This window comes from Fonsecaea pedrosoi, assembly GCF_000835455.1.
Source record: "Fonsecaea pedrosoi CBS 271.37 unplaced genomic scaffold supercont1.5, whole genome shotgun sequence".
NCBI lineage: Eukaryota > Fungi > Ascomycota > Eurotiomycetes > Chaetothyriales > Herpotrichiellaceae > Fonsecaea > Fonsecaea pedrosoi.
Genome location: NW_013550611.1, coordinates 3,412,205 through 3,433,676, shown reverse-complemented (window position 1 = coordinate 3,433,676; position 21,472 = coordinate 3,412,205). Strand labels below are relative to the sequence as shown.

At 51.6% G+C, this 21,472-nt stretch overlaps 8 protein-coding genes across 8 annotated transcripts; 5 read left to right on the top strand and 3 right to left on the bottom strand.

Moving 5' to 3' along the window:
• Positions 1-509: 509 nt before the first annotated feature.
• On the top strand, positions 510-1,226 carry Z517_08717 (uncharacterized protein; the record flags this gene model as incomplete). Its single annotated transcript, XM_013427232.1, has 1 exon — positions 510-1,226. One exon carries the CDS (start codon positions 510-512, stop codon positions 1,224-1,226), a length of 717 nt encoding a protein of 238 aa, XP_013282686.1.
• Positions 1,227-2,240: 1,014 nt separating this feature from the next.
• On the top strand, positions 2,241-4,119 carry Z517_08716 (uncharacterized protein; the record flags this gene model as incomplete). Its single annotated transcript, XM_013427231.1, has 2 exons — positions 2,241-2,446; positions 2,493-4,119. 2 exons carry the CDS (start codon positions 2,241-2,243, stop codon positions 4,117-4,119), a joined length of 1,833 nt encoding a protein of 610 aa, XP_013282685.1.
• A 1,423-nt stretch (positions 4,120-5,542) lies between these two features.
• Positions 5,543-7,574, top strand: Z517_08715 (uncharacterized protein; the record flags this gene model as incomplete). Its single annotated transcript, XM_013427230.1, has 2 exons — positions 5,543-5,751; positions 5,801-7,574. The coding sequence occupies 2 exons, from the start codon at positions 5,543-5,545 to the stop codon at positions 7,572-7,574; spliced, it is 1,983 nt and encodes a 660-aa protein (XP_013282684.1).
• A 1,537-nt stretch (positions 7,575-9,111) lies between these two features.
• Positions 9,112-11,403, top strand: Z517_08714 (uncharacterized protein; the record flags this gene model as incomplete). The annotated part of the gene is made up of 2 exons (XM_013427229.1): positions 9,112-9,269; positions 9,315-11,403. 2 exons carry the CDS (start codon positions 9,112-9,114, stop codon positions 11,401-11,403), a joined length of 2,247 nt encoding a protein of 748 aa, XP_013282683.1.
• A 1,253-nt stretch (positions 11,404-12,656) lies between these two features.
• Positions 12,657-13,049, bottom strand: Z517_08713 (uncharacterized protein; the record flags this gene model as incomplete). Its single annotated transcript, XM_013427228.1, has 1 exon — positions 12,657-13,049. One exon carries the CDS (start codon positions 13,047-13,049, stop codon positions 12,657-12,659), a length of 393 nt encoding a protein of 130 aa, XP_013282682.1.
• A 393-nt stretch (positions 13,050-13,442) lies between these two features.
• On the bottom strand, positions 13,443-14,402 carry Z517_08712 (uncharacterized protein; the record flags this gene model as incomplete). The annotated part of the gene is made up of 2 exons (XM_013427227.1): positions 13,443-14,177; positions 14,238-14,402. 2 exons carry the CDS (start codon positions 14,400-14,402, stop codon positions 13,443-13,445), a joined length of 900 nt encoding a protein of 299 aa, XP_013282681.1.
• Positions 14,403-15,377: 975 nt separating this feature from the next.
• On the bottom strand, positions 15,378-17,195 carry Z517_08711 (uncharacterized protein; the record flags this gene model as incomplete). Its single annotated transcript, XM_013427226.1, has 1 exon — positions 15,378-17,195. The coding sequence occupies one exon, from the start codon at positions 17,193-17,195 to the stop codon at positions 15,378-15,380; it is 1,818 nt and encodes a 605-aa protein (XP_013282680.1).
• A 374-nt stretch (positions 17,196-17,569) lies between these two features.
• On the top strand, positions 17,570-20,668 carry Z517_08710 (uncharacterized protein; the record flags this gene model as incomplete). The annotated part of the gene is made up of 1 exon (XM_013427225.1): positions 17,570-20,668. One exon carries the CDS (start codon positions 17,570-17,572, stop codon positions 20,666-20,668), a length of 3,099 nt encoding a protein of 1,032 aa, XP_013282679.1.
• Positions 20,669-21,472: the final 804 nt, after the last annotated feature.

Sequence of the window (21,472 nt, the reverse complement as noted above, 5' to 3'; positions counted from 1 at the left end):
ATTTTTAGCCGGAGCTGGAGCTTGTTTTCGCTTGGCCAACATGACCAGTCGCAGTTGTTGAGACGTTGTGTCTGCTTGTACATAGGTTACTGATTACTCGTATATGTAGGTGCATGAACCGAGCCGAGTAGCGGAGCCTCGTGTTATGATTTATTGAAGAAAAGCCGCAAGAGGAAAAGTCCCTCAGCCTCAACTGCCCCATCTTCCCAATGCAGACGGATAGTCGCGCTAGGATTTGATTGCTTTCGCGGGCCTTATGACGCCTGCGTTTCCCTTTTGTTTCGCGTCCTGAGGAGATTCCTCCACACTCCTCGTGGTTTTCTCATTGCGGAGGAGTCGTCTGTGCTGCATTTGGCCATTGTCAAGTGCGTCCGTTCTTTATCAATTTGCTAGTTTCGCCCTCATTTTCCAGATATTTGCAGGTCGTTACCCACCAAAACATACCATCTCGCATTGGCACCCATTAAACCTCGCAGAAGGAAACCGCAAACCATCAGTCACCCCCACCGATGCGATCGCATTTCCAAGTTGTAGCCTGCCTGGCGACACTCTTTTCCTCCTCACTTGGCCTCGAATTCACCTCTCCAAGCTCCGACTCGCGCATAGACCCAAGCAAGGATGTCGTCATTTGGTGGTCTCTCAGCTATACGGATCCCTCGACCATCGACCTTAAACTTGGCAAGTCCGGTTCGGACACAGATCTGACAATTGCGACGGGTGTCGTTTCATACACCGGGTCGTATACTGTGCCTGCCGGCACAATACAAGGCTCAGGGTCTGGGTATAAGATATTGGCTGTTGGAAACGGGGACACACTTGCCCAAATCACCGGATTGACGTTCGGTAGCAAAAGTGATCAGAGCTCAAGTGGAGATGATGGGCAAGTGACGTTGGTTACAACAGCAACTGTCGTTCCAGTTGCCTCCACCACTTCACCTATCGGCGGTGGCACAGATAGTATCGTTCCAACGGCAACCATCAATTCCGTTGGCGTTGTAACCCTATCCGGAACAGGGACTGGAAGTCAAGTCACAACGTCCCTTTCCAATTCGCGCACCGAGAGCAGTTTTGCTACCAGCACCAGCGAAGCAAGCAGCGAGTCGAATGGCGGTGTTGCGGCAACCACTGGAAGCACAAATACTGCCAACGGGCAGAATCGACGAAGTGGTCAATTCGTCCTCAGTGCTGCTGGTGTGTTGGCAGGTGTCATTGCTCTTCTGGCATGAGCATTGAATGCATCTACATACTGTATATTTCACAGTCATGATATGGCGTTCGTTTATAGACACGGTTTGCTAGTTGATCTGCATTACCAAGGTGTTTCTGACCACTTCGAAGAGCTGTGTCCGGCTCGAGATCGCGAACAGCCTTGAGGTACGAAACAAACGCAGCCTGTCCTTGAATGAGCCATGAGATACTTCAATCCACTTTGCTGCCATAGAATCGTCTTACCGAGCTAATATTTTCTATTCCGATCCAGTGTTGCACGCCTTCCATGTTAGATGTCACCGTGTAAAGGCTTTGGCACGATGGCACTTTATCATCGGATAACTCCAACAGCTGTGTCGACCAGGAGGTCTTGTGAAGGGGACCCAGTGACAAGTCATCCTAAGTGAAAATCACTCGTACCAAGTACAAAGAGACTAATCAGAGATGTGGGTAATTGTTACGCAGTGGACCTCTTCGGATGTGAGAAGGCGGTGCTGGCTCCAGTCATCTTGTGTGTCGCTTAAGCTGCAGCAATGGCGGGTCTTGTCGCAGGCACTTAATATTTATCCCTCAATCGTCGCTTCAAGCTCATTCAAATCTCCGGTTGAGGGCTTGCCAAAGAGCCCAAACATCGACTCCTCTAACTTGAGGTGTAAGTTTTGTCCAAACGGCAATGCTCATCCAGCAGCAAACTGTGGTCTGGGGTGCCACGAGCTGGGTTGGGTCATGTGGCAACAAAGCAAGCATGGGATATTGCGCAGCCTCAGAGGTCTCGGCCAGGGGCGCCGGGGCTCAGGCTGAAGATGAGACAGAACAGCAAACGACTGTGCTCTTCTGCCTTGGCCACACCTTCTCTTAGGATATGCCCTTGCAAAGGTACAGTAACAAGTCTGTCTGCAGAGTCTCTGATTGCGTTCTGTCTTTCTTGAAGAAATCCTGCAAACTTGATCTCCTCCCCTCACACCGATTACAATCAGAATACACAGCTCGCGCCATCCGCTCTGCACTCCCAGCAGACCGCGCTTGCCACAATGCCGACACGTCGCGCTTCTCGAACGAGTACCTCTACAAAAGTCAGGAAACCTGTCAATAAGCAAGTTCCATTCCGCAAGAAGGGACCTCCCATTGCGGAATGGGAACGGGTGAAGCCTCTGGTCAGGCGATACTATATCGAGGAAAGAAGGAAGCTTGCAGAAGTTCGGACATTGTTGTTGAATGAGCACAATTTTGATGCAAAGTGTGTTCAATCAAGCGTCGAAAAGGCTATGCTAATACCTTACTAGAGAACACATGCTAAAAGAGAGGTTGACCCAGTGGGGGTTCAGGAAGAATTTCAAAAATGCCGAACACGAAATTGCAGCAAAAGAAGCAAAACGTCGGGCAGACCTAGGCCTGAAGCTCCCAGTAGATATGGAATTTGACGGCAAACCATGTGCTTGGGACCGCGTGTATCGTCATTTCGGCAAACAGTACGGCTGCTCCTCGTTGCGATCCGGCTCTCAGTGGGATGCACTCATTTCTAAGGTCGCCCTGAAAACGTCCATCGACGACCACAACATCGAGATGTCGTTAATTGAGTTGAAACGCTACTGGTCTGTCATAATCGCAAGAAACGAAACCTTCGCCTCAATCAAGTCGAGCCGTAAGGCTGCGCGGGTTAGAGACTGCCCTGTCCATCTCGAAGTCAGACTTCTTGGGGCGCTTAATCTAATGAGAAACGGCCGTGCCGATCAGGGGTGGCGAGAGATGAGTCAAACGTGCGCTGCTGTGTTCAATGTCATCAGACTCCAGGAACCAAGCCTCCTTTCAGCTTTTATTTCCATTTTTTCGTCCAGCTTGTGGGTCGACCACCCCGAACTGTATATCGTTGTCGCCAAACACTTTCTATCTGCCTGCCACGTGTTCCTGAAAGCGAAGCATCCCTTGATCAGCGTCTTAACAACACTCACCAATCTACCGCTGACTTCACAAATTGTCGACGACTTCACAGGGCTGGCTTATCAAGTGATGGTGGATACTGTAGAAGAGCACAAGGACCAGGTTAAGCTTGATGGCTACTACATATATTCCGTGGAAGATTCTCTCGTCACAGAGCTCGCCAGAAGATTGGACCGAACTAAAGCTTACGAGCTCGTTCAGACGAAGTACTTCCACTATCGCCGAGCTCTTGGGCCCCGAAGTAAACACACTCTATCGACGCAGCTTCATCTGGCAAAGATGTACCTATTTGATGCTGCAAGGATGCAAGGGCCAGATGCAAAACACCGGAGAGAGATCTCTGAGCAGAAAGGGAAGAAGATCTTGTCTGAGATTGTCAAACAGGGGAAGAAATACCCCAGGGACCGCAATCGCACAGGCGCATACTGTATTGCTGCAAAGGATCTTGCCCGTCATCTTTTTGCACAGCAAGACTACAGAGGCGCGCAAAAGTACTACTGTCTCGCATTGCTTTGGGCCTCTAACCAATTTGACCGCCCTCATCCATTTGTTTCACTTCTCTTGAGAGAGTTCGACGCCCTCCAGAAAATGGGAGAACTGGGTCTCGTGGACATTGAAGTGCCAGAAAACGAACAGCACAACCAATGCGGAGAAAAGGCTCGAGTGCAGTCGTGTCAAGAGATGGAGGCTTGTGAAGTATCGTGCGACGCGCAGTTTGAGTCGGTGGAAAGTATCGAGTCCGATGGACTTCTTGAAGTCGGGTCTATTTCGCGGAGCGAGCCCACTTTGCCTCCGAATTTCACTTCCGGCGCTGCACATGACAGCGGGACTGGGGTGATCGATGGAAACATGTCTCCAGGATCCAACCCTTTTGTCTACACGACTGAGGAAGACTTCTGGGCGCAGTATATGCAGGGCACAGATGACTCTTGTGCAGATGGTCTCGACATCACGGCACTCGATGATTTTTAGCCTTGAGGTGGGGTTTGTTAACGCTTCCATCACCCCTGCATCAGATCTCTTAAGCTTCCTGAATGCCAGCTTTGATAATCGCGATCTGCAGATGAGCGATGACAGTGAGCTCCCACGCTGTACAGGGGATCTCAATGATCTTATCCGAGAGTCTGAATTGTTTATGAACGGACTGCCTGCATAGAACGAATGCTTGATTGTCGAATTTGGCTTCCGGGACGAGATTGGGCCCCCTTTCCTCCCGCCCAGTAGCTGGACCCTCGAAGTGGTGAACTCGTCCTCAGTGCTGCTGGTCTGTTGGCAGGTGTTATTGCTCTTCTGGCATGAGGCTGAAATGTATTCTACCTGCTTATACCCTATACGCATGGCCGCTGTTCTGCGGATACAGCCATGTGCTCACCTTGCACCTAATGTTGTGAATGCCAAATATATTGTACAAGGTGTAATTTCCATCGAGCTGGGAGACTTAAAAGGTTTCTGGGTTTCTGTGCCGATCGCTTCGTGGGGTCTTGTCAGGCTTAAGAGTGCCTACAGGACACTTGTGAGCATGTTGGTATGTGCAGCGCGGTGCACATCGAGTATGGATCTTCCCTCTTCTCATGGTGCCACTTATTTTTTCCACCGGCTCGCTGGGTAGATGGATTTGTTTGCTTTTCATCGCCTGTCACTGCAAGTTCTGGTCCGGAGGAGTTTATCGTTCACGATTTCCGCAACGCCAGCTGTTTCTTGAGTTTCTCGGAAATGGGGTGTCCATGGAGGCACCTAATCAGCACGTTGCAACGATACAATATAAGACATCTTAAAGTCCCCACACTCGGTACAGATCTTCAGCTCAGAGATAGTGATGGGGTGGATTGAATGCTGTGGACCGAGTTCGATTGCCGGGCCCGGAGGCGCCAATCAACCGTCTGCTCGCTAAAAACCACTCCTCCGTGGCTGATCAGGGCTGGACTGGCCCGGGTGTCTCTGTCGTGACTTATGAGAGGACGGCAAATATTTGCTGAGGAAGGGAATGTTCCTGCACCAAACCTGTGAACACTGTGGATGTTATCTCGTGATTTTCAAGAGGGCTGCTTAAGATCATGCCGCCAGCCGCTGCGGTGCAGTCTGTGGGGTGTTGCACCGCCAGGTTAACAGGGAACATGTTACTGCCTAAGCAGGCTTTGTTGCGCAGCCTCACAGGTCGGGCCATGGAGACCCAGAGCGAAACATTCAGGCACCATAGGGGGGCATCATGGCCCAGCTATCCTTCTCTTCGCGTCTTCTCTCCTTGAATCACACAGTGGGTGCACCTCTCTTTGATTGATGCAGATATTTGCCTCTCAGTGCCCCGTGTAACGATATCTCGCAGGTTCTTATTCTTGATACCTCTCAAGAAGCAGGGTGTAGCCTCCTTTCCACTCATTCAACAGACCATCTAACCATGCCAAACCCTCCCGCTCCACGAGCGCGTACCCCTGCTCGATCTACTCAGTCCGCGGTCAAGAAGCCAAGCTTGCCTCGCAAAAAGGGTCCATCTGCGGAAGAATGGGATCGTGTCAAGCCATTGATTGAACGGTACTACATGGAAGACGGGAAGAAACAGAAAGACATACTCGTCCTCTTGTCGAAGGGACATCAGTTTGTGGCAGCGTCAGTCATAACGGAGTGTTGGCGTGAACACAGCTAACACTATTCGCAGTGATCACATGTTGAAAGAGAGACTCAAGCAGTGGGGCTTTAAGAAGAACTCGACAAAACAGGAGCACAAAGCCGCCGCCGAAGAAGCAAAACGCTGTGCAGACCTGGGTCTTGCGCTACCCACTTCCGAGAAAGACGGTCGGTCGGTTGTGTGGGATCGCGTCTACCGTCACTTTGGATCCGACACTCAATACAGGTGTTCTTTGCTGCAGAGCGATGTCGGTTGCAAAGCGATGTTATCGAAAATTTCCCTGAAAGCGTCTCCTCTCGATCACAAGGTAGAACGCATGTTGAATGAAGTCAGACAGCATTGGTGTGGAACGCTTGAACAAGCCGAAACAAGTTCCTGGGTCATAGCGAAACGTGAAGCGAAGACGCGCCCAGATATCAAAGTTGGGTTTCTCTCGGCTTTAAAGCTCTATAGCGACGGGGACGCAGCCCACGCCCGACACGAGGTGAACAAGGTGTGCCTCGACATCCAACTAGCCTTCGAACAACAGCATCCGGATCTGATGCTGGAAATGATCCACCTGTTCACCTCAATGTCCTGGGTCATACACGCAGAAGTCTATGCCAAAGCCACCAAATACGTGCGTAGTTTATCTGCCAATGCTCCATCGCTCGGACCACACCATCCCTTGACCAGGATATTGGATACATTTGCCAGTCTTGAGCCGCACATGGAGCTCCTAGGCACGTGTGCGGAATTGGCGCTCAAGCTCATGATGGATTTGGCAGATGCAGGCGGGAACCGTGTGAAGCTCGACCGCGAGTATATTTTGTCCATTGAGACAATGTACATCGTCAGCCTTCAATACAGGCTAGATAGGCGGGATGTCAAAGAGCTGCTAGAGAGAAAGCTTACTCACTACAGACGGACCCTTGGCGAGCGCAATCGTTACACGTTACTCGTGGAAAGTCGACTGGCCAAACTATACATGTCTAATGCCTCGCGAGCACGCAGAGCAGGGGAGAGGCACGACGCAGAGATATGGGAGCGCCAGGCCGAGGAAATTTTTGCCAAGTTCGTGAAAATGGGACAAAAGAACCCATACGATGGTTTGCGGAACGGGATGTATATCAGTGCGGCAGCGGACCTGGGGCGCATACACTTTGCGAGACTCGATTTTGCGACGGCACAAGACTATTACTGCAAAGCCCTGATCTGGGCGTCTTTCAAGGTTGGCCGTTCCCATCCCTATATTTCGTTGTTGTTGAGGGATTTCAGAGCACTTCAGAAAATGGGCGAACTCGGTCTGATCGAAGTCCCAGTGGAGGACAAGGAAGATGCTCAGGCTCAGAAGACTGAGAGTGCAAAAGACAACGAACCACAGTGTTTTTCTAGTCTAGAAGTTTGTGGAGGAGCACCCGACGAACAAGTCGAAATCGACTACAGCCATGAATCCTTTGCAACTTTTGGAGATCCCACTTTCTTTCCACTAGGACCGGATTTTCTTCCCGACCTTGGGAATACAAGCGGGCAGGAAGTCCATGATGGTAATGGGGTGGTGGTCCACTCCCAGTTCTTGGACTCACACATAGATATGGCTGCTCAGGAGACCTTCAGCGAAAAGATGCAGGGGCAGTGCGATGACCCTAGTACGTGGGACTTGAACGCTGTGTCGGCTGGCATATCACTAGACCTCGCTGCTGAGGACATGTCTGACGAACCTGTCGTCGGAGCCATCCTCGAGCCGTCGGTATTCTTCCAGGAGGATCCACCACAGTTCAAATATGACATGGATGACACAGACCGTTTCTCGACCTGGCAGTGAGTCGGAACACTGTTGGTCATGATGACGAGTTACGGATACAAAGTATCGGCGTGAAAGAGATTCAAGTTGTCGGATTTGGCTTTCGGGGGCGAGGCTGGATCCCCTTCCTCCCGCCCAGTAGCTGGACCCTCGAAGTGGATTTCTCAACGCTTGGACTTTTGAGCTGCTACCACTCTGAGATAGTCTGTGCGACAACTACAGGGATGACCATATTACCTCAACGAGAAGGACACGGACTACATGCACGCCGTTGTTCTGGGCTGTTCAGTACTTGAGGGCAATCACGCGGCAGATTGGAAATTAACTCGCACAAGATGGGTTTGCCACACCGTCCTGGGTTTCCTCTTGCACTGACCTTCCCTGAACGCTCATTTTCTGTCGTGCGGTTCTGTTGTGAGGTTATGCCCCGTCGATATCAAACTGAGGACCGAGCTCAGTGAAACCGGATGGAGGTGTGCAAGAGAGGAAATAGCCGCAGCCTGAACACCATGTACGATCGTTTTAGTCATCGATATCAACCCCAGCTCTTTACGTCCAACAGCCAGCAACTGGACGGCGGTTTCCTCCGGCACTGCGACATTCAGGCTGGCTGGTCGAGTACATGGTCTGAGCATCACTTTCAGGTCTGCACCAGTATGACGTGTTCTACTCTGGCTTCCCTCGGGCTTGGGATTCTCGGGAGGTGTTTGTGGGTACCGTTTATGTCAAGTCGAGAAGTGAGCTGGGTTTCTTTTACAGAGAATTTCCTTTTGTTGGTGGTAAGCAGCTGGAAATAATTACTAGAGCACCAAGGTCTGAAAGAGTCAGATCTCAAACGGTTCTTGGGCTGTGATTTGCGTCCAAGGACCGTATCGCTTATTCCGGCTGTCCGGTTGGCATTCATTGCACGTGGTCAGGCACGTGCTGGGCTAGGCTGTATTAGGACTAGTTCTGTTAGGGAAGTTATTCTTGACAGGCGCCTTCTATGTTCCCTCGGTCTTCGTGTTTCTTCTCTCTGTACGAGGTACCTCGTACAATAGCATAAATGGACAGCATTCGTGAGCTGGAAGCAACTGAGAGACGAAGAAATGTATTACATTGCCTGGTCACTGGGGCCTCTCCATTGCTTGTCTGCCACTGAATCTCCCTTGCTCCTCATATTCGACCTGACCGCCACGGGACGGTCGGCCATGATTGGCCACGACAAAAGTTGTTGTGCTAGAAGCTGAACAATGATGAACGGCTCACCTGTTCCAAGGCAGCCTCACTGTGCACAGTCCGTCTAACCTGATTTAGTATGGTTGTCTCCGCAATTAACAACTTTCTGCTAGAGTTCCCAGGTGTTCAAGAGATGTATATATTCTGGACCCGGTCTCTAATGTGCTTCGGACTATATGATGATCTGTTCATTTGCTCGTGGCGCCTTCTCCTTGTGGACCGTCTACTGCTACAACATTTACTGTTTTCTAAGGCTTTCTCAGCCAACCACAGGTCTCCATCAGGCTGAGGTTGGAGTCCGTGACCGTTTTACCTTGTGGATCACTTCCTCTCCAATCACATGGCTCTTCCAAAGCCCAGGAGGTCTCGAAATCGCGCTCCGAGCAAAGCAGAGTGGGATCGCATCAAGAAACAATGGCACCAATTGTATATCCGCGAGAAGCTTCCCCTATTCGAGGTATCTGAGCGACTGGCACGAGAACACAACTTTGAAGCAGGGTGAGTTACAAACAGCTGAATAACATTATCTGCTAATCCTAGAAGGTTGTCCATGTTCAAAACCCGGATGAAAAATCTGGGGACAAGGAAAAACTTCAAAAAGGAAGAATTGGGCGCTGTCGCAAACGTTCTCGGGATCTTTGTGCAGGCTGGCCTGAGAACGCCGACCGCCATTATCGATGGCCAACCGGTTCCGATACAACGTGTCAAGCGCCATTTCAGCCACTTGTTCCCGCGCGATACCTTGCTCAACTCGAGAACTGCAGTGGCTTTTCCACAGACAGCCTATCTGCGCTCTCTGACGGGTCCTGTAGACCAAAACCATGGAACAGAAGCTGAGCGCAGTCGCCAAGGACTGACTATGCCAACGATCCTTCTAAAGCAGTCTGAAGGTATGCATGATCTCGAATTGACGTTTATTCAACTGAACAATTACTACGCGTGGCGACTCCAGCAAAGCGACGACTACTTCAGACAACAGATGTCCAACGCCGCACACTATGTCGAGCCGGATAGGCCATATTTCGAACAACTATTTGACTCTATCGATTGTATCAAACTTGCGCTCTTCCGCGGGGCATTTCACGCCGGCCAGGCAGCGATGAGAGTTCTTTGCACTCGAGCAGTGGCATCACTCAGAGAACAGCATCCCATGTTGCCCGCACTTTTGATGCGTGTCTACTTTAACCGTGCAGGCGGTATCATTAGTCAAGGAATCTGCGAAATCTACTCCTTCCTGCTCATTCTGGCCAAAAGTCTTCTTCAACCAAACCATCCCATATCAATGATTCTAAAAGTAATTCAAAACTCCGAGGCACAAGGTATGTCCTCGCGGCTCCTGCTGAATGTGTGCTACGACGTTGCCCGGAGACAAGTGGAGTACGACTCCTGGCTGGTTTTCCAATACGACTATGCCATGACCAAGACTACAGCCTCGCGTGCGAATTTCGAAACAGCATCCCAATGCTGGCTTTCTTTACTACAGCGTACCGGTGACAAAGTGGGCCAGAAGCATGTTTATTACAGAAAGGTGCTGTATGAGATTGGACAACTGAATTATCTTCATGGTCTCGACGAGTCGGCGTCAAAGATTTTGCTGCAATCCTTGGAGCTAGATGATAAGTCCACTCAAGGTGATTCGGTGTCGCTGTGGGTCACCGCGTCTTCCATGTTGCTCCTCGCAGACATTCGCGAGGCCGCAAAAGACTTCTCGGGGGCGGAGGTGTGGTGTCTCAAGGCATACAATATTGCTTGTCAGATCTATCGCCCGGAACATAATATTCCATTAGATATTGTGCACCGTCTTAATCAGACGCGGGCAAAATCAAAAGGAGAGGGGGCCACGGTGTCTGAGGTCGGTGATGCAGGAGATGAAGACGTGCTTGACCGGCTTCAAATGGAGCTCAGGCGCGTGCAGCTGGAAGAAGTTGAAGAATTTGAAGAATCCGAGAGGCCCAAGTTACACGCTGAGCCGTGGAATGAGTGGGATAACGACGTCTCTGGTGTGGAAAGCAACGCCAGTCTCCCAACCCGTGAAGATATCGGGGAAGGAGTCACGGCGATCGACAAGACGCTCAGCCAGGACACCCACCAGAATTCTCACCCAGTCGAAGCTCCAGACCTTCTTGACACTACACCTATCATGCAGTCATCCTGGAACATTGAGAACGGCCTTGGATCTAGGGCAGAGCATGAGTCATCAGAACACGCGGGGGGGCTGGAAGTCACCCTACAGGATGGAGGGTTTGAAGCATTTGACCAGGATGAACTGGGTTCCATGTCAAATTGGCTGACTGACGCACACAGATCGAGTGATGAAACTCTCCTAACATTCGTACCTGAGGATCTTGCTCTCCCACAGTCACTGCCAGCAAGTGGACAAGATTTTACGACCACAATACCATACACTAAGACTCTCCTCCCTACCCTCAACAACGACGCTGAATTCCAGGAATTCGACAACCTGGGGAGTACCAACTACGACCTTGACATTGACCCAATGATCCTCGACCCAGAAGGCGACTCCAGCCCCTTCGACCTTGGCTTCTTTGACGATGTCAACCTGCAAGCATGGAACGCCCTACAAGATCAAGACCAGGATCTTCACAACGAGCAAGATTTCTTTGCGTTCTGAGATCTGGGTACACTGACGGGTGTCGGAAAGGGGGCAGCAGGACTGTGGGACGGGCGCATTTTTGAGAGGTACAGGTCAAACAAGGCTCTTGGAGATATCAGGCAGGGAGAGGATGGATCAACGATGGACTCTGCACACGTTGCGGGATTGGTATCAATATGTCGACGGTGGAAGATCAATGGAGCATAACGCTGGGGACAGGGACAAGGAGATCTCGAGACGGATATTGCTGGCACGGCATAGTCGGTACGAGAGCTATTTCGGAGTATTGGGTTATCAATGGATTTTTGTTTGAGTGTTGGAGTCGTCTAGATTCCCAGTATCTATCTATCTACCCTACCCTACTCTACATATCTAGGATGTAGAAGGGTTCTTCCACGGGCCTTGGTATAGTGGCCGTTTCGGTGATGTCTCCCGTGCAGCGTACCATAAGAAGTATTTTGCGGCTCAATCGATGGGGTTGCGACCCGTCTGGATGGATTGTGAACCTGCCATGGCTTTTGGTTTTGGCTCTGGGGAGCGTGATTTGAGCTCGACATGCACACGCACACACACAGAGGTAGATGAGTAGATGGCATGGAATAGCTGGCACCTATCTATCATATCGGGATGTGGGATGAGAATACCAAGTCTAGATCTGCAGCGTGGCGTGTTTGTTTTCGTTGTCGCATCCGCCCCCCGTCTCTTTCGTCGACGATGTTCCTCGAATGACAGATTACAATATGTTGATTCGGACATTCGGTGAGTGGATGGGAGGGGTTCGTTATCCAGGTGTTGTTTTCAACCAGGCTAGCAATGGCACTCGAACAATGGCCCCGATGCTCCTGAGTAGGTGGGTTCGGTACATGCAGGACAAGCCCAGCCAAGGTTGTTCTGTTGGCCTAAGAGATGTGTGTGGACCTTCGGATGCCGTGTCGCTGTGGCCCTCGACGCTGGTGTCCATGGCTCGCTGTCCGTGATCTCACTCGGTAGCTAATCCGGGCCATGGTCGTCCCTTCCGCTTCGAAAACCGCAGTCTGCGTGCGTGCATTTCTGGTCCGTATTTCAGCGTGCTGGGGACTGCCCTCGCTCCGTCATGAGATCCCAGGAGAGACCGCAGGACAGCACCGCATCGAGCAGAACTCCAAGCTCCCAATGCTAGGTATTTCGTGTTCCCGCACCCACTCTGCAACTTGTCATAAACTCAAGTTTCCCCACGGGATACTTTGTCACCCCTCCCCAGGGCCATCTCAGGTAACCAGACAAGACTCGATTCACTGCTTCACCTTCCACTCAAACTCAACCGGCATCTCCATGCCCACTCGCCGCGCCGTCAGCCGCACCCGCTCCTCCTCATCCATGCCCATGCCCGGGTTATATCGGTGCAGCAGCGTGCCGTACATCCTCTGCGCACGTAGGTACATGACGAACTGCTCCAACTCCTGCAGGCGCGCGAGCTGGTTGTCCGTGACGGCCGTGGCTGCTCCGTTGTCCGAAGCGGAGTTCTGCTGCTGCTGTCCCTCCCGATACGACGACAAATGCGTCCGGATCGAGGCGTGGAGGGGTGATCGGGGCAGTGTGTGCCGTGGTTGAGGTGTTGGGGGCAGTTCGCGGAGGAGGCGCCGGTAGAGGGTACGGAGGGACGGGGCACCCGCGGTGGAAGCCATTGGTGTAAAACCCAAAGTTGAGAATGAGAAGATTTGAGGTTGCTATATAGGATAGAGAGATGAACTTGGTCGAACGAAGGTCGGTTGGTTGGTAGAATCGAAATGCGGAGGAAAAGCCAATTGGGAAATTTATTTTGCGGGCAAAAAGGCGCAGGAAGCCAACGCCGCTTTTAGATGAGATTTAGATATTATCTTCATTTTGGACATCAGGTCGAGCAAGGTATTGCACAGAGGATCAGAAGATCTCCAGCAGTCAATATGTGCTTTGAGACGCTCATAACCCATAAAATTTGCCTACTTGACCGTGTTGCATCTTCATCCGAGGTCTGCTGGAGCGGCATCGTCGACTTCTAGCACCACATGCCGAAGCAACTAACGACAATTATCCCTAGACTACTGCTCGTTCAGCCACTTGTACACGACCCGCAAGTCCTTCCCAGCATATCTCGGGTCACTCGCCACCTCGTCCAAGGTCTTCAGCGTCTCAATCGACAGCACAGGTTTCGCACCCACCATCTTGGCCAACTGCACACCCAGCGTCAGATCCTTCTGGCCAAGCTCTATCCGGAAACCACCGTTGTAGTCGTTACTCGCGGCGCCGCCGGGGGTTATCCCCGGTACCGGATTGTTCTTGAGAGTGATCCAGCTCATGCCGCTGCTGGAGTTGACCGTGTCGATCAGGTCCTCCATGTTGAGGTTCAGCTTTGCTCCGATGTTGAGCGCCTCGCTCGCGACCAGGACGTTGTTGATGGACATGTAGTTGTTGATTGTCTTGAAGGCCGTCCCGGTCCCCACGTCGCCACACCGTCGGATACTCGTGCCCATGTGCTCGAGCAGAGGCTTGATCTTGGGGAAGACGGCCTCGTCGCAGCCGACCATGATGGTGAGCGTGCCTGCTTTGGCTCCTAGCGGGCCTCCAGAAATAGGGCTGTCAACGAACGTGAGTCCGCATCCCGACGAGGCGTCTCGGACTTTGTTGATGATTTCGAGGCTCATGGTGCCGCACTCCATGGCAATCTTTCCCTGGGACGGGTCTGCCTGCTTGACGCCGGCGAGGACGCCTGTTGATGGATCGAGGTAGACACTGTCGCAGGCGGCATCGTTGGGCAGGACCGTGAGGATCGTGTTCTAAGCCCGCTCTCAATTTAGGAGTGCCATGCGATAATCGACGTCGAAACAAATACTTACGGCCTTTTGAATCGCTTCGGACCCGTTCGTCGCAACGACTACCGGTCCCACGTCCTTCATTTGTTCTTGGAATCTCGATATCGCAGCCTGGGACGTGTCGCTCACAACAAGGGTCATGTCCTTGGGCATTTTAGTGCGCAAGTTGACAGCCATGTTATAACCCATATTGCCGAGGCCTGCACTTCGTTGGCATGGGGTACACCCAGAGTCGAGGAAAGGGGATGCTTGCCTATGAAGGCGATGGCGTTCTCTGGCGCCGCCATACTGTCCCTTTTAATCAAGTCCCAACACCTCCCAGCGTATCCTGAGTGAACCCCAACTCTCCTTTTCTTGGAGACTGACACTGAGCAAGATCTCACAGCTATCGTCGTCGCAAAATGGTGTATATCTCTCGAGAGAGGATTAGTCTTGAACACTCATGTCTCAACCAGCACGGGACCTCTTCTCTGCTCCTCATCCATATTTTCTAGCATCCCAACTCGCAAAATGTCGGAGTATGCCGCTCTTTGAATGAGGGCTGTGCCGTGAGGAGAGAGATCTGATGCGCCTGCACGAAGCGACTTTGTGTTTCTCCGCATGTGTTCCCATCTGTCTCGTATGGGTGGGTAGGTTATCCTCGGCTGGAGAACGGAGAACGGAGAACGCTTTAGGGGTAAAGGGGGAAGTCCATGTCACCCTGGCTGGCATTTTACTCCAAGCTTTGGGTTGGAGAGTTGTATGTGTTTGCAGATTGTCCCCAACGGGGGTTTGAAAGTTGATGGATCTCAATGACCTGGTTTCCAATCCCATAAATGTCCAAGTCTCGGATTGGCGTGCTTGGGAACGGGAGCTCAGCCTCGTCACAATGGGACTTCTACAGTATGTACCTACAGTACAGTCGCACAGTAGGTGGCCTTGTCCCTCACATATACCCCTACCTTGTCTTCTCTGGCTGGGTCTACCCTTTCTACGGCTACTACTTTATCAGTTGGATCAAAGCCAAATGTTGGGTTGATCGTAAATTGTACCAGGTACTCCCCAAAATTGTCATTCCGTCTAGGATGTTACTTAATACCACAGTCGTCAAGCCAGTGTATTCTATAGCAGGTGTTGGTACAAATATCCGTGCAGCTCCACCGGCGGGTTTGCCCTCTATTGGATCTAACGACCATGCCGAGTCAATGTTCGCCACGTGGAACGCCGACCTGGATCGAATCCACGATCTTTGCCAGACGTGTTCAACCGCCATCGTCCATCCCATCGGTCGTCTCTGCGCCCGTGGCTATCTATCTCCCCATCCGCCACTTCGTCCATCAAGTCCGCTTGCTTCCTCAATAGCACCGGATCTGTGCTTTCCTTTCCCTCTCGAGGTCTCTCGTAGCAGGAGAAATTGAATACCTGATCCTGAACGGCCTCGTTCTTCTCGTCCCGGAGGATATCGACATTCGAACCGCTAATGACTCGACTGTGACCCTTGAGGAAGTCGTCAGTTGCAACAAAGTCAAGTTGTAGTACGTGGCTCTCTATTCCAGCGTAGATTGTGGGCGAGCTTGGTGATGGGCTTGACAAGGAATAAACAGAGCCACGGTAGCGCTGAGAACGTTTGCGTGGATGCCGTGGGAGTGGCTCCCAGAGTCTTTGATCCGTGTTCACTATGGGGGTGAGAAAGATGTTGATATCTCTCTGCGGCGTCCGACGTTTGACGGTCTCCGGTGGGCGCGCATCCAAATACGAGTAAGCCCTAGCTCCTGGCATGCGGAAATCAAAGGACTTCAGACACCCGTTTTGATGGCTGCCGGCCAGGAAGCGCTCGTGGCCGATTGGGAGGAGAGAAAGTATTTGGCCGTCATCCACAGGATCAACGTAGTCCGCCACTGATCTTCGAGGGGCCCTAATGTCATAGAGGCGAGCTACCCCATCGGTCCAGCCGGACAGGAATAATTGTCGAGAGGAGCTTCCGCTGACTCCCACGTCATCTAGGCGGGAAATGGTGTTGGCACTGTGGCGGCTCATCGATGGATGGATGGACTCATAGGAGGATAGGGATTGTGCGATGGGTGTCGAGGACAGGCCAGTCGGGTTAATGTCGTAGATGTCGATCGGGGCGCGCTCCCGACCCTCGAGAAATTGGTGGGCTATTGCGATCGTGTTCCCAGATAAAAACTTGACGCAGCGCATGCGTGATCGATAGTTGTGCATCCTTTCCACTTTGGTGGAGCTAGAAGGTAGTACAATTTGAGACGGACTATGCACTGGATAGAGGTTGACACAGTGGTCTCCACAAGCTGCGAGGACAGGCTCATCGCTCTGACTGACATCTAGGCAGGAAAACTCAGAAGGGAGATTGATATAGCGAGATTTTAGTGTAAAGTTGTCGGGTTTGGTGGATGTCTCGATACTGATGACTTCACGGTGAGTTCTCTGAAAGAGAATTGTCTCGCCGCCTGCGTTTTGGTTCTGATGGGGTCGTAAAAGCCTGACATCTAGAATGTCCGTTTGGGGTCTGTGGTCTTCTGGAACTTTGAATGAGCTCCAACTCGTCACGCCGTTCTGAATAGTTCGAAGTCGTAGTCTTCCTGCCGCTCCCCATGCCAGCACTTCTTTCCGATCTTCCCACGATCCTCCATGCCAGGTCTCATAGCTGTCAATAGCTGGACGATAGCCTATTGGATAACCGTGGGGCGATGGGTGTGGGTAGTCGCTGTCATCAGTTGGGGGGCAGCATTCCCTCGCGATGAAGGCGCGGCGATCCCATGCCCGCGATCGTGATGTCAACGTGCGCGCCACATCCTTCCAATATGGTGGGACGTTGATTGTTGGAAAGGCTCTTTGCACAAATGTCCGAAAAACACCGTGGTCATCTTCTGAGATAATGGAATGGATCTTTTGGTTTGCGAGCGAGAGGTTGATGATGGATGACGCTGTAGGCAAGTGGCCAACGATCTGGTGAATCACCTCAGCAGGAAGATCTTGAATCATTGGAGAAAGAGTCGTACGGTAAGGAAAACCAGAACCTCTTCACCAGCCTGAAGGTCTCTTTGATGTTTTCCAAGATAACGAAAGCAAATTGCCTCCCGACTTTGCCATGCCGTGAGCATCGAAAAGACCAAATTCGCCGCTTTGCGTACAGCAACCAATTGACGTAATGCTTGGCGGTCTTGGCGCTGTCGTCAATTCTCCGCGAATCAGCGTCAGCCCCATTTTCGCCTTCACGTTTCACCGCGCTTCTCATCATCCAGACGTCCATCAAATTGTGTTCGATCGTTATCGACTTGGGCTTATTGGGTGACGGTGGGTTTGTTCACTCCCGGTTCTGTCCTGTCATTAGTCGGGTGGAAGCAACATGGCCTGGGATGGCTACCATCAAGGCCATCGAGGCCAGATCAGTTCACCAGATTCAATCTGGGCAAGTCATCGTCGATCTTTGTTCCGTGGCTAAAGAACTAGTCGAGAACAGCCTCGATGCAGGTGCCACCACTGTCGAAGTTCGCTTCAAAAACCATGGCTTGGACTCGATCGAAGTGCAAGACAATGGCTCCGGCATTGCTCCAGCCAACTACGACACTCTCGCTCTCAAGCATTACACTTCCAAACTATCCAGCTTCGATGACCTTTCTAGTCTCCAGACCTTTGGTTTTCGAGGCGAAGCGCTTTCTTCACTCTGTGCCCTTTCCAAGTTCTCTGTTGTCACCGCACAAGCGGATGAAGTGCCCAAGGGCAAGCGGCTGGATTTTGACTCCTTGGGCAAGCTCAAGTCGGTGACCGTGGTTGCCGCTCAGAGAGGAACTACTGCCAGTGTTGAGAATTTGTTCGAGAGTCTCCCTGTGCGACGCAAAGAGCTCACCAAGAACATCAAACGCGAGTATAACAAAGTCTTGGGCTTGCTGCAGGCCTATGCCTGTATTGGCGTCAACGTCAAATTCACGGTCAAGAATACGATGCCCAAAAGTAAAAGCATGATGGTCTTTTCTACAAAAGGCAATGCCACTACCCGGGAAAATATTGCAAACGTCTACGGGGCTAAAACACTGAGTGCACTGGTTGCTCTCGACCTCGAGCTGGATTATCAGCCTACATTGACACAAATGGCCCGAAAAGACAAGCATACCAATATACGTGTCAGAGGCCACATTTCCAAGCCCGTGTTTGGGGAGGGCCGGCAGACGCCAGATCGACAAATGTTTTTTGTCAATGGCAGACCATGTGGTTTGCCCCAGATCGCAAAAGCCATCAATGAGGTCTACAAGGCTTTTAATGTCTCCCAGTCACCCTTCATATTTGCGGATCTTCAGATGGACACCAACGCGTACGATGTAAATGTATCGCCTGACAAACGAACAATATTGATCCATGACTCGGCATCGCTTGTTGAGAGTCTCAAGACTGCACTTAATGAAATGTTTGATCAGCAAGAGCAAACTGTCCCTCAATCCCAACTTGTTACGTCCCAGCTGCCTGCTTTTCAGAAATTGGGCTTCCTGCGCCAGCCGTCCTCGAGTAGCCCCGAATCTGCAAGTCGACAAACCTCGTTTTCAGATCACCCAGCTCCAGTCGACGACGACGAAGATGGGGATAGATTTGACGAAGATGAGTCCCGGACGGCATCGGTGATGGATGACTTGCAGAAATTCTCTCGTACCGCAAAGGACGTTGGATCGAGCGAAATATTGCAACCTCAAAAGGTAGCTCCACGTGAAAGACCTGCAGAAAAAGCACTCGAGGAGATCGTTCGGCAACACACGCCAACAAATGAGTCTCTTGAGGAGGACGATGACCAGGAAGTGATCGAGACGGAGGAAATATTGCAGCAGTCTGAGGAAGAGGAAGAGGCATCGCAGTTCGATCCAGTCAAGTTGCATGTCAGTGATTTCAACGCGAGAATGGCCGAAGCCCAACCTAGGTTGAACTATCAGGCAACTATACGCCAGGACGATGGACGGCAAACAGAAGAGATCAAAGCTATTGTGCCAGCAAAAACAGGTCTAGAAAAAGGACCCGTACAGAATGCTTTTGACCGCATGAGGCCAAAGAGGCTGTCAGAAGAAGTCGCCACTTTCACCATCGGAGACAAGACTTTTACCACAGTATTAGGGAGTCAATCTCCTAAATCGCTCGAGAAGCGTGACATCCCTGGCAGCCTGAGGAGTGCAATCAGCCCACAGAGGCGCACCAAAAGCCCAGGAGCCTTTCAATTCTCCCAGAAGTTGCGCAGATTTGGTGCGCAAGGGTCCAACATTCCGGATGAGGAAGAGGGTGACTCGGATGCGCAGTCTGACGCGGAATTGGTCGACGCTGATAGCGAGACGACTGAAGATTTTCCCGCGGAGCACGAATCCGATCTGGACCAGCAGAGCGTGGGGAATGAAGATTTGGCCGAGGACGAGTTAGAAGCGGCACCAGACACGGAAGGAGAGTCCGACGCAGACTATATTGATGACGAGGAGAAGAAAAGGATTGAAGAAGCCAAAGTCGCTGAGCTTATTCAGGCAGCTGAAGCAAGCTCGACCGTTCCGACCAAAGAGAACTTGAAACGAGCAATGAAAGCCCTGGCAGGAGGACGAGCCAAGGAGTCTACGACGAATTTATTAGCAACTATTGAGTTTTCCATCTCAAGCATATCCAGTCAAATGCGTCAGTATGTTAGACCAGTGGATTCCAGTATGAGCCGTCGATCTTCGCAAGTTGATGGAAAAGACAATGATGTGGAAGACCCGGAAACAAGCCTCTCACTGACCGTATCGAAGCCAGATTTTGCACAAATGAGGATTGTCGGACAATTCAATCTAGGCTTCATTCTGGGTGTGCGACCGGCTAAGAAGTCTGCGGTTACGAAGACCCAAGCAACACAGGATGAACTGTTCATTATCGACCAACATGCGTCAGATGAGAAATACAACTTTGAAAGGCTGCAAGCCGAGACTATTGTGGGCAACCAAAGGCTCGTGCGACCAGTGATACTCGACTTGACGGCGGTGGAAGAAGAAATCGTCCTGGAGAACAACGAAGCTCTGGAGAAGAACGGTTTTCTCGTCGAGATCGACACCAGCGGCGACAAGATGGTTGGACAACGTTGCCGCCTCGTCAGCCTCCCACTCAGCAAAGAGGTGGTATTTGGTATGAAAGACCTAGAGGAACTCATTCAGCTTTTGGCCGATACACCTGTGGGCGGTTCTTCTGATATTCCTCGACCCAGCAAAGTCAGAAAGATGTTCGCCATGCGAGCATGTCGATCGAGCATTATGATCGGCAAGACACTGTCCAGGCGGCAGATGCAAAAGGTGGTGGCAAACATGGGCACAATCGACAAACCCTGGAACTGCCCGCATGGACGCCCAACGATGCGACATCTATGCAGTTTAGACACGCTGCAACCATGGTGTGAGGGAGACGATGAAGGCGCAGGGGCAACCAGTCTAGGGGTGGCGTTGCACAGATTCGTAGCGGAGGACTAGAAAGAGGTTGGATTACTGCGTACAGGTTGAGAGAAGCGTCCTATATCAATGGAGCGGATCAAAGGGACAAGGCACCAAGAGGGAGATCCAGACGAGGGACAAGGACATGGGGCCTCCGCATCTCATGCGTGCCTATCGTGGTGTTTGCATTATTTTTGTGTTACTGTGGCTGATGGTCTCCGAGTTTTCCCATCTGGCCGGTTACCGATGATTGTCCGAGTGACGCAGTTTGATTTTATTCCCAAGGCACAAAAGAAACAAATGGCGGCGGGTTGGAGCAATGTGCCTCGGCTCACCGGACGTGGAACTGGTGGATGCACCCTCTATTCCGCAAGTCGCAGTTGGCAGTTCGTGGGCGGTGCTCGGTCTCTCCCTTCGCAACCTCCAAGGACAACCACTATCTTGTCCCTTCTGGCTTTCGCCGCGGCAATTCATCTTTTTTCTCGCCTCGTGTGCCTTCGCCCTGCATCTCTCGTCCAATGCTCGCCGAATCCCCTCCGATCTAAAAGCTGTCGCGTCACCTTCTATCGCTCGCTCTGTCCAGCCATAGACTTTTTTTTTTCTATACCAGTTCTGTGTCCCTCCTTACAATTTACACTTTCTTGACCTGGTATTCTTGGGGATGTTTCCCACACTGCCTCGACTAGGAGCACAGACGACCCTACGTGCCATATCTCGTGCCTCTCCCACTTCAGCTGCTCTCAAGGTAACGGATCATCTTTCAATGCCAGTTGACGTCAGGTGGGGGAAACTGACAGATTGACAGTCGCTCGCCATGGCTCCTACAAACAAGCGGAAGGCCTC